This window comes from Buceros rhinoceros, unplaced genomic scaffold (assembly GCF_000710305.1).
Source record: "Buceros rhinoceros silvestris isolate BGI_N320 unplaced genomic scaffold, ASM71030v1 scaffold25570, whole genome shotgun sequence".
Classification (NCBI taxonomy): Eukaryota; Metazoa; Chordata; class Aves; order Bucerotiformes; family Bucerotidae; genus Buceros; species Buceros rhinoceros.
The window spans coordinates 1-11,792 of NW_010390556.1; the positions used below are offsets into that span (position 1 = coordinate 1).

Below are 11,792 nucleotides of genomic sequence, written 5' to 3' on the forward strand. Positions count from 1 at the left end.
GCCGGGTCGATCGCAGCTGTGGAGGGAGAATCGGACCGCGTGTGGCAATGGGACAGGGAAAACGTGGCTTTCCCCCCGGCTGTTCTATTCCAGACACATCCCAGCGCGGACGGTGGAGCCGGGGTTTAGCTGCTCTGCTGCTCCTAGTCCGGGTTTAACGAATTAAAGGGCGTCCTGGTTCCTTTTCACTCGTCGGACGTGCGGGTAACTTTCGGAGCCAGCAGAAACCAAGTGGCGAGTTAGTCCTGGGCTGCAGCGCGGTTTGCTTTGGAAGAAAAGCCACGTTTACCAGGGTTTTTAGCGAGCCTGGCACCGCAGCGTTGCGAAGCATCGCTTCAGAGGTGGATGTGGGCATTCTGACCCATCGCTAAGGGCTGGAGTCCAGCCTCCGCTGGGTCGCAATGTCCTGAGGTTTTTGCCTGTTGCGAGTGAGATGCAGTTGCCTTTTGAGCAGTGTGTTATCCTTTGCTGAAGGCTTTTTAAGTGTTTGCATTTCAATAATTACTGAATTGGACTGATTTGAGACTCGCTGCTTGAGAGATGTAACTCATGTTTGGAGAGAAAGGATCTGGTGGCAGTTTGGCCCCTTAAAAAGCAGCTTCATTTTCTTGACGGAGTTGTGTCCTCTGTGCGTCTCTCGTGGGAGAAGAAAGCGCTTTATATCAGTGTGGAGTGGTGAGAACACAAGCCTGTTTCTGCCATTACATCTGCGGTGGTTTAAGAAGGCTCTTTTTTTGTTCCTATTTCTTCTACGTTCAGTGTGCAACTGATCCTTCGGGTTGTGGTTCTGTCCGTGGGGGTTATGAGGGCTGGCCGAAGTGCCTGAGCGTGGTATGCTGGGATGGAGTTAATGTGGAAGCGTTATGTTATCTTTGGATTCATAACTGCCGGGTGTCTCTTGTGTCTTGGGAGCATCTCGGTTCCCCTGGAGGCAGTGGGAAACTGGAGGACAGAGGGGTGAGGCTTCTGTCCTCGGTGCTCTGTGCTCAATGCAAGGGGGCTCAGGGCACTGGGCGAGAGAAGGTGTCTGAGACCTGCCTCTGGGAAGGCAGAATCCCCAGTCTTTCCCCAGTGACATCTCTTAGTGAGTAGTTTATGTTTGTCGCAAGACCTGACCTCGTGCTGTCGTTCCTTCTGCTGCACTGGGATGGACGTGCTGAATTACCAGAAGATGTTCTGCTTAGAAGGTCATACCCTACGAGAGGAGAAAAACGTTCTCCTTAGCTCCGCTGCGCCAATCAGGATTCCTTCCCAGAACAACATGTGCTCTTACGATGCCCAGATCATCTCAAACATTATTGCATGGTGCTTCGGAGAGCAATGCGTGAGGGTTGCAATGCAAAGGGTGGATCTGGTGCAGGTCCCTGCTCCAGACGGGCCCTGGCACTGCAGAGGCTGAAGGAGGCCGTGCCGTGGGGAAGGAGCTGGGCTTGTTTTAATGGTGCTGCGTGGGCTGAAGGTGGAAACGTGTTGGGGTGGAAGAGGTCAACTGCTGCACACAGCAAAGGCTCTGTCTCTGCTGCAGCATTTGGGGATAAGACTGGTGGGGGGTGTTGACCCGTAGAGCAGGGGCCAGGGTTGGTGTGTGGTTTATTTTGGCTTTCTCATGCCTCTTGAGATGGTGCAAAGACAAGGAGAGGAGCTGTGTCCGCTCTGTGTGCTGGGACAGCAGGGCTGAGAGCGGAGGGGGTTTACAGAGCTGTCCCCGTCGCCGTGCTCTGGGGCTGGCGCTGCAGCCGGCAGCAGAACAGTGATGCTCTGCTCTTCCCTTTGGAGGCAAGCAGGTAAGATTAAGGAATCCAAGACGTTCCTCCCATTCCGCTGCCTGATGACCGAAGGGTATCAGTGGTGTCTAGTTGAAAAGTGTCTAGTTTAGGGGGTAGAAGCTCAGGTGGGCTGTTTGGTTGCTTCTCTCAGCCGGTCCCACGCCAGGACCTAGTGTGAACACAGCCTGCTGTTACAATGCCTCAGCGCTTTTTGGGTGAGTTATTTGAATATTTTTTGCTCACTTTGGCTATTGGCATCGAGCACAGGATGGTGAAGGATTGGTTTCAAAAGCGCATGAATTTTACTTCTGCTTTGTAAATGAACCTCGTGCGTCGGCTGCAGCGCACACAGACAAGCGCCTTCTCTCCCTGCACCCCGGGAGTGGAGCTCTCTGAAGACAAACACCTTCTGTAAGTGATTTCCCGCATTGTGCTTTTCTTTTGGGTTTTAGGTGGAAATATGATCCTGTTTGTCCAGAATTGGGACTGGGAGCGTCCTAGACTGTCTCCTTCTGGCATGCTTCTGTGACTCGATGAAGGATCTGCCTTAAAATGCTTTACTGGGGAAAGAGAGATTAATTACTGAGAGACCACTAGGGCTGTAGGAAGCTGCTGGAGACTAATATCCTAAAGAAATCGCACATGGGAGGAGTTGGAGGCTTGGGAGTGGTACAAAGTCCGGGATATTTCCCACAGACGAGAGAAGGGTTAACGGTGCGTCGCTGGTTTAGGTCCTCGGCAGGGTCTTGGTGGTTCCCAAACCTCTGGGGTGGTACAGGAGTATCTGCAGCATTGTCGGCTTCGAAGCAGCCTTGCGGGGGCTCAATCTCCTCATCTCAGGACCTGGCCACCCAGGGAGGGCAGAATGGCTGCAGGTCCCCGGCCACACGTCGCCCCCACCCAGCACGCAGCCTTTGGGCTGGATCCTGGGGCTGTGACCAGTGCGGGGCTTTATCACCCACTGCACAGGAGCTGCAACGCAATTGAAATGGAATTAAAGTATTACAGAATGGTGGGGGGTTCATTGCGGTGCTCAAAGCTTAATTATTTGCACAGTCGCGAGGGTTGGTGCAATTTAAGTATCTATTTTATTGCAATGTCAAGTTGAAATCGGTACTCGAGAGAATTTTGTTCCTGTGCCGTCTATCGAGTGATGTTTCCCTGTCATTACTCACAGTATAAACCGGAGTTTGCTGCTTCGTACCTTGCTTTTCCTGGTATGATAAAATGAAACAGAGACAGATGAAGAGCCGTAACGATGGAGTTCTGTGATCCTATTTATTTATTTTTAAATTACAGGTGTAGTAAATATTTGAACTTTTTGTCATTTAATTCCGTGACCATCTTTACGACTCAAGGCAGCGCTGTTTGCTTACTGGAAGATGCTTAATGCCAAGCTGGTGCTGGTGTGGAACTTGCAGGAGAGGACAGGAGCTCTGCTTTAGCTTTAGGGCACGTTGCCCAGCGCTGGTAGCTGAACAGCCGCTCAGGAGCTGCACCCTGACGAGCTCAGGCTGCTGCTGGATGCTTTGGGTTGTTAATAGTGGGGGTTTACTCGCTCTTCAACAGAGCGATGGGAACCCCCTGCGTCATGTAACTCTTAGACCCACTATTGAGAGAGGGGAGCCGAGCGCTTTCGCTTGGGGAGCCACGGACCCGAACCTTTAACCCCCTTTGCTGGGTAGTTCTGTCGCTGCTTTCCTCCTTCTCTGAATTTACCTTTACTCTGCTGGAGCATCTGCCCTTTGCGCAGTTTTTGGGCACCCTCCTCTGACGGAGGCCGCTTGGCTGCAGGGTGAGCGGAGCTTTGTATTCTGACGTTGCAGAGACCACAAAAATGTTCCATGCGCAGCGGTGGCAAAGAGAGATCACGATGGAGTAAATGTCACCGGCGGGTTGAACACCCCGCCCCCAGGCGCCCTGCAGGGTGAGCGGAGCTTTGTATTCTGACGTTGCAGAGACCACAAAAATGTTCCATGCGCAGCGGTGGCAAAGAGAGATCACGAGGGAGTAAATGTCACCGGCGGTTAACACCTCCCGGCCACGGCGTGCCTGCTGCTGTTATGTAACTGCCAGGAATGAGTCGTACGGGGCCTGGAGCCATGATTTCAGGTGTTCACAGGGGATAAAAGATTTTCTGGCATGTAAAAAAAAAAAGAGGAAAAAAGCTGGAGGGAAGAAAGGAGGGAGGAGCAGGGAGCTGTGGCACTGTGAAGAAAACACACCCGCCTGTCGGTGACATCTCGGGACAGCGACGCGTGGAGTAAACACTGAGCTGGGCAGGGCAGGTCTGTGCCTCCAGTTCAACCCACCAGCCTAAACTCGGGCCCTGGAGCGGCAGGTGTAAATCCCTGCAGCTTGTGCTGTCCCCGGAGCGGTCCGGTGAGAGCCCAGCACCGCGGGACCTGGGCGGAATGCTGCCGAGACCCCCGACCTTTGAAGCTTGTCCTGGCCCCGGAGCGGTCCGGTGAGAGCCCAGCACCGCGGGACCTGGGCGGAATGCTGCCGAGACCCCCGACCTTTGAGCCCTCGCCCAGCTTCCAAGCGGGAACTTGCCTCCCCATGAAACCCGGGTCGTTCCTGGGAGGATAACAGGGTTTTCCGGGTGTATTGGAAAAGGAATGTACCAGCTATCTTGTACTTCGTGTTTCACAGCGATTCACTTCCTACAGAGCTGCTGCCGCTGCGCTCACGGGGCGCACAGGGAGCGGCAATCGAAAGTGTAAGTCAGTCGGTGCTGTTGTCTTCTTTTAAGTTTGACAATAATCCCTTTTCTGGGCCCACGCCAGTGCTCAGGATATAAAGAAGTTGTACAGTGAAACATAACAATTATTTGGTATTTATTTCTTGGAAAATTTTGCTTTTTCGGTTTTTCTTTCAGTCAAGAGAACCGGAATTTCTAAGATCATAACAACTGTGTCGTGAGCGGTTCCAAGCGTTAAGAGACTCAGGCTGCTCTTTTGTCTTCTGCAGGCTCAGAGGCAGGCATGGACCTAAGCAACTCGCAGGAACAGCCCCTGGCTGCAGGTACGGTGCGCTGTGAGCGATGGTTTTACCCTCTCTTGAAAATTCTGCATTTAAATGGAGAAAAAGAACTGACTTGCGGCGTATGCAGACCCCCAGGACACCGAGTAGCCCAGTCACAAATACAGAGAGCGGCTTTAAAGGCCAAAAGGACATTCTAGAGTTGAAATAAAGATGAGGAAGTTCAAGATAACGTCAGAAAATGATACTCAAGGGGAAAACAAGCACATGTAGTAGGAGAGGAATGGCTTCAGAAGAGAGCGGGACGTTCTGATTAGGGCAGCAGGGATGATGTGACTCGTTTGGTTGACTGCCTTTGGGAAAACAGGAAAGGAAGCTCCTGTGTGAGTCGGGCAAGTGTTTCACTGCCTTGCAAATAGAAAAACCCCCTTTTTTTCAGATCTGATGTCATATTTAGCTACAGAATAATTGGGCTTTTTACCATCCAGCGGTTCATAAGCTGAACAGGTTTGAACAGCAGTTCCACAGCTTTAAGAATTCACAGGATTGTTGATGGAAAACACTGCTGCCCTGTTAAACAAACTCCTGCTCTGAGATGGGCAGGAACAGGCGTAACGGCGCGGCAGTCTGTGCCGAGAGGCTTGGTTTGAAAATCTGCCCCCAGAGAGGTGTCACTGCAGGGGAACGTTTGGCTTTATTTCAGGGAAGAGGCGCTGGGGTCCATGGGACACCCTGTGCCCCGGGAGCAGCGGAAAACCCTCGGATGATGCTGATGTCTAAAGACACCTGAAAGGAGCGGAGGAGCGCGGCTGGGTTCAAAGAGGCTCCCGACTAAACGTGCCCCAGCAGATCCCTGGCCCAGGGCCGGCACGTTTCATGTTTTGCCCAGACGAACGCGGTAGAGCTGTGGTTCCCTTGTCATGCTCTGAAGAGCTTCCTCCCCAGCTGGCAGCCGTGCCCAGGACATCCCGTAGAGAGGGCCACAGCTGCTGGGGGTCACTCCCGTCAGTTAGAACAACCTCCAGAAGAATTCAATCTGCACAAAAGCTCAGGCTTAGCTCAGGGCTCGTATCGGAGCGCGGGGAGCGGATCTGCTCAGCTGCCTGACGCGGGAAGGACACTGTGAGCGGTGCTGGGAGTCTGCAGGTGCTCTGAGGTGATCCCTGGAAGTATTCTTGGGGCATAAAGAGTTAATGATTGGTGATTTTTCTTGCAGAGGGACAGGAGGTTCTGAGAGACTGTAACCTGGACAAATCCCAGGAGGCGGAGAGTGTGGATAGCGGGGAAGATGTGAAGGAACACAATCAGCCTAACGAAGAAGCAGGAGGTAAAGTGGAGATTGAATTCTGAAAAATAACCGTTGCATTGGGGTGTTATTCGTCTGATCATGCTGTGAGGGTGGTCAGAAAGTTGACTGGGCTCACGGCTCTGCTGTGAAAGGACTAACCACACCAGCACAGTTCAGAGCCTTTAAACATGCTCTAAAGGAGGAGCAACTGGTTTCCATCTGGGCACCTCCCGTGCATTTTACAGAGACCTGGCCCCTTGCTGCTCCAGGGCACTGAGCTGGGGCCGCAGGAAGCCAGGGCAGTGTTTCTTTCCCCATCCCAGAGGAACTGCTCTAGTTTCTTCCCGCCTTCCCATGGCAGGAGCCCTGTCAGTATCGCCGGCACGCACAGCGTGGTGGCATCGAGCAGGTCTTCCTCCCGCGTCAGCTCCAGCGTCATCTCACAGGTGCTTTTCCACGCAAACACTCGTGAGGGAACATTGATGTTGAGGCTGCTCCAATGCACCATTCATGTTTTTGTATTGCTGCTGATCTCTTAAAGTCTCTACAATTCATCGTGGAGTGCAAATCTTGAAGATTTACATCTCAGAGCTATAAATATCAATAAACCTTCACTTTGCTCTGAGACTTGCTGCCGTTAGGGTGTCATTCAGGGTACAGCGAGTACAAACCGAAGTGGCACAGAGAGCTCAGTTCTTTGATCCACACCGTAGGAATAAAGTCCTGCTTGCTGGCAGAAAGCTCTTCTAAAGGCTCAGAAAAGACACCTACAGGATCTTAGTCTTAAACAGCATAAAATATATGTAGTATTTACTTCACATCCCGTTCGCTACAATCATTCTCATACCGGAAGCACAACAAACCTTAAATATTTAAGCGCGCTGCCTGGTACCCCGGGCTGTGCATTTAAACGTCTTCCTAAAGCACCTCATCAGCTGCGGTGGGAGACAAACTCACAGGTCATCCGAGCCTTCGCGTCCTGCCTCCTGCCTACGAGCGGCAGCTCCACCCGTCGCTGCGCGTGCTGGCGGGTCAAGAACTGTCTGTCTGTTGTCTGTCTGTCTTCTAGAGAAGGGAGAGGGTGTGCTGGCAGCGCTGCCCTGGTGGGAGTGTTATCGTTCAGGAATTGCTCACCCCGGTACAAATGAATAGACAGTGTTCTCCAGAATCAGAGCAGAAGTATCACCAGTACGGGGGATGGCGCTGGGGAGACGGGGGATGGCCTGCCTACACCTGCAACGTCCTGCTTAAAGGGAAAAAAACCAAACCTGTGCGGTGCTTTTCCAGGGTGGTCACTGATAGCCTCATTGCAAATCGAGTGTAAAGAGGAACAATGCAAAACGTTTGTGTGGTTCTCATAAACGTTAATCCTGGTATCCGGATCCACCTCCTTTCTGAGCTGACGATGCCACTGCAGAACCTCCACAAGTCGTGGCTGGGGATGATGCACCGCAGAGAACTCGCCCTTTTATCCCGGTCCATGCCCACAGGCTTTGTTCCGTCTGCTGAAGGCCGTGGTGAGAACAGGAGGCCACTGACTCAGAGAGAGATCGAGCGCTCGATAGGCTCCTCTCCACGGCCTCCCTGTGCCCATAACACGGTTTTCTTCGCTACCATTATGTCTGGTTTCTCCACGTCCTGTCAGCCACTCATCACAGGGATCTTCGGTTTCTTGGACTGCCGCTGGTGGAGCCGTTTGTGCTGGCTCTGCGGGAAGTGCTGCTGTGCTCCAGAAACGTCCTAAAGCAGGAAACGAACCGAAGTGTAGGGCTGAACCCCCATCACAGCTGGTGATGGTCTGGGCACGAGACCAAGTCTGGCTCCTCTTGGTATGAGAAAACCCTCTTTTTCAGCAAGCGGTTCTGTAGTTGTGCTTCTCCAAGCACGTGCAAACGCCCTGGCTGACGCTGGTCCTTCTGTCCGTGTCACAAGTGACGGCAGGGAGAGGCCACTCGGTGAGAACAGTCTGACCTGCCCTGTCACACCCCCCTTCCAAAAGGGCTCCAGCTACGACGATTGCTAAGAGTAGGGCAAACCACCAGGCAGCAGGCTGTAGTAATGTGTTAATTAAAAGCTTGATGGAGGAGAACGAGGGAAAAAAAGAAAGAAAACCCCTTTTTTTGCCTCCAGGGAGTGGAGGCTGCATGCTGTGGTGCACATGGTGTGTGCCTGCCTGCAACCATAAAAATACACTGTTCCATGGTGCTTCCTGTGTCTGGTCTGAACAGAGACGAGCAGCGAGACAGAGAGGGGAGGAAGCGCTTGATTTCCCTCGTTTCTTTATGCACCAACACATTTACCTTCGGTGGCCACAGCCGAAGCACCCTTAATTTAAAAATTAGGTAAAAAATAGGTAAAAAAGGTGTGTTCTCTCCTGTGGGAGTCCCAGTTGCGCATGAGGGTTCAGCTCAGCCTCCGTCCCCTCGTCTGCTGGGGCGGGCAGCTCGCTGGGTGTTCTGAATGTCAGCCAGCTTTCATGGTTGTGAAATGAAAAGAGATCGAAGCCACATTTGTGGTTTATGGATGCTAATTGCTGCTGCAGCTCGGTGTGTGAAAGGGGGCGGTTGAAAGGCTGGAGCGCGACTGGAGAGGATGACAAACCCTCGCCGAGGCGCGTACTGAGGTTCCAGCGGTGCTGCGAGCACACGCACTTATCTGCTTGAAAAGGAAGTGCCGTTTTTTATCAGAATATTACATCTCCCAAGCCCAGATCGGGCCCTGCCGCTCATGGGACTCAGGGGTTATCTCTCAGCATCAGCCACGCTGCGCTGCACAGCTTCACTTCACAGGGGATTTCTGTAAGTGTTAAAACCAGGCAAGGGCTCGGTGCTGCTTCGCTGCGCCAAGTCTCTCTGCTTTGGTGGCTGCACGTGAACTGAAAGTTGCATCTGAGTTATCAAGAGAAGATCCTCTTGGGTTGGCGGGAGCTCGACAGCACCGCGCTGTCGCAGCGGGAGCGCTGCCAGGCACCAGGAGACATCAGCACTGCCGGTTGTGTCACCGCAGCCGGGAAATGGCCAACAACAACAGCCCAGACTGTCCCGCTCACGGGGTGGCCCGGAGCACCCAGGGCTGGTACAGGAACGCAGATATTCCAGTTGCCTTGAAATAATAAAAAAAGTGCAGCGAGTTCTTACTCTAGTTAACCTGTCGTAGTTAGTGGGAAAGAGAAGCTGCTTTTGCGATCCGCCGGCTGTTGGTGCAAGCTGGGAGGAGGACGAACGCGCAGCGTTACCAGGCGATGACGGACTCCCATAACCCTTTAAAGTGCATTTTCCTTCACTTCTACATTCGATTCCACACGTCCTACAATGTGCATCTCGGATTCATGCAAAACGATTCCTTGAAATTAAAGGCGAGAGAAATACTTATTCCTTCGGCACTTCTCCAGGGGGGAGGAGCTCCTTCCCTACCCCAGCCCACCCAGCAGGAAATCAGGGAGGATAAAGAAAGCGGCCCTGGGAGCCCAAATCACATGTACGAGTTGGTGGAAAGGAAATCAGTGGCTGAAGATGACTCACGTTTTGCCCCCAATGTAGGCTGTTCCCTTGGCACGAGCTGCGTGAGGGGAAGGAGCAGGTTTAGGGCTGTCGGTGCTGCTGGAAAGGCATCGGAAAGCGGAAACAAACCCACGGGAGCGCAGCAGGTCGTTGTGTGAGCGCTGGAGCTGGTGAAGCGGGGTGCCCAGCAGGCTCGGCGCCTGTTGCTGGCTGTCTGTGAGCGGAACGATGCGAGGTTTGCGTAGTGTTGGAGGCGCTGCTGTTTATCCGGTTCCTCAGGGTGGCTGTGCTGTGCTCAGCACCATCTCCCACCTCGCCGCGTTCGGGTGCTCCAGTGCTTGCCCCTGGTTTTGTTCCTCCTGTTGCCCTGCAGGAGCTGTTCTGAACTCCGCTTAATTCAGAGCTCAGTCAGAGCTTAATTCAGATTACGGTGTTCAAGGATTTTGACCAACATCTTCACCAAGCTCCTGTCTTCGGTTTATAGGGGTTAAAATTCCACTGCGATTTACCACAGATTTCCCTGTTCTTCATATTATTATAGTGTATTTTCTCTCCATATTATTATTATTTTCTAGTATCAAGCTCAAGAGTAGGAAGACTTTAGGGAGATGAACTAGAAAAGGTCAAACGAAGCTGCCCTCTCACCTCCTCCGACAGGGAGTTGGTGTGAGGAGCAGTTGACCGGGGAGGATCACGCCTGAGCGGTCGGATTAGTAATAGGCCCCTTGATATAACTAACGGGGCGGTGATTGGAGTGGCCTTTCCCAGCCTGACTGTTGGGTCCAGATGTTCCCCGATTCGCTGCCTCGTTGAAGCCTGATTTAACGGTGCTGGTGGTGCCGTGCTGGACTTCAGGAACTGTCGGTTTAGCAACGTTCTCTGAGTGACATCAGCTGTGACGGAAGGGAAGCGCTCGTACATCTCCTTCTGAGTTCTTGTTTTTAAGAGGGAGACTTCAAAGACCTGAAGGGTTGGAAGGATAATCTTCACAGGTGCCATAAACCCTCCAGACTCCTCTGGAACCGGCTCTGAGCGATGGGGTGCTGCCGGCCCGGGGCTGTGGGCTGCTGTCGCTCTGATCCTCCGCGCTGCTGCGGGGAAACGTGGCCAGCGATTGGCATTGTTGTTTAATTAACAGAATAGAAATCAAACCCCGTGGAGGTTTCAGCGTGGTCCTGACCACACCTCTCCAGCCCCGCATCGTACTGGCTCAGGTAATGACATTCTGCTTCCCCCAACGGTGCTTGCAGAGTCAGGTCAATGCAGAATTTTCCATTTCCTCCCCTGACCCATGGCCTGGGGCCGCCTGCGTCCTCCCGTTCCTCCCCAGCTCTGGCTGCGCTCGGGTGCGGCTGACGTCTCATTCTGGTCGTACGACTCTAACCTATTTTGGATGACAGTCCTAAAGTCCCGCTGGATTGTTATTAGGCAGGAATCGGCACTAGGTGGGAAACCCCAGCTGTGAACAGACAGATTTGCTGGGGAATATTCAGCTTTGTAGGACAAACCCTCGTGTTCTGGAGAGAACCAGTCGCATAGTTCAGGTTTCCTGCCCCACATGCGCTGGAGATGAGGAGCATTGCCTGAGTCTTCGTTGTTGTTGTAATTCATTGTGTGTGAACGACAGAAGGACGCTGGCACCAATGAAGTACAAAACTCTCACCCGAGCGCTTGGAAAATGGTGCCTTGGTTGGTTGGTGGTTTTTTTTCCTTTCCAATTCTCGGGGCTGCATTTCAATTTGATCTGTTTCTATTTTTGTTTGGAGCCACGATAAAACCAAGGAAACTCGTTACCGCAGAGCGTGCCCTCTGCGAAGGGGAATTATGAAAGTTTCTCTCCTATATTTAGCAGTGAAATTTCCAGCAGGTGCGGACCGCTCCGGTTCACCGAGGAATCACCGCTCCAGAGGGGTCTTTACACGGCACCTGGACAAAAGAGAGGCTCAGGGTTTGTGCAAGCACGGACAGCGCTGAGAAAATCCGGGAGGGCACAAAGATAAGATAAAATCGAAGCCGATGTGTCCATGAAATAATCTTTAGTCAGTTGAGGAAGTGAAATCGGTGGGTTCCCAGCGCGTTGTAGAACAAAGGTGCTGAACACAGGGCGTGGGGTTCTTGGCGCCACAGGAGCTGCTGTGGCTGTGGTGACACAAAAGGCACCTCAGCTCCTCAGCTCGGGCGAGCCATGGCTAGTGGCGTATGGGGGAGCGCACGGTCACAGCCACCACGTCCTTGTGGCTGACGGGGCACCCC

General features: G+C 52.8%; 1 protein-coding gene across 1 annotated transcript in view; it reads left to right on the top strand.

Annotated features, from left to right (window-relative positions):
* Positions 1–4,753: 4,753 nt before the first annotated feature.
* The window catches only part of IKZF3 (IKAROS family zinc finger 3 (Aiolos)), a 26,645-nt gene continuing 19,606 nt past the window's right edge, over positions 4,754–11,792 (top strand). The window contains exons 1-2 of the mRNA XM_010138305.1: positions 4,754–4,793; positions 5,968–6,078. Coding sequence (XP_010136607.1) covers positions 4,754–4,793; positions 5,968–6,078 — 151 coding nt within the window. The remainder of the gene's footprint in view (positions 4,794–5,967; positions 6,079–11,792) is intronic.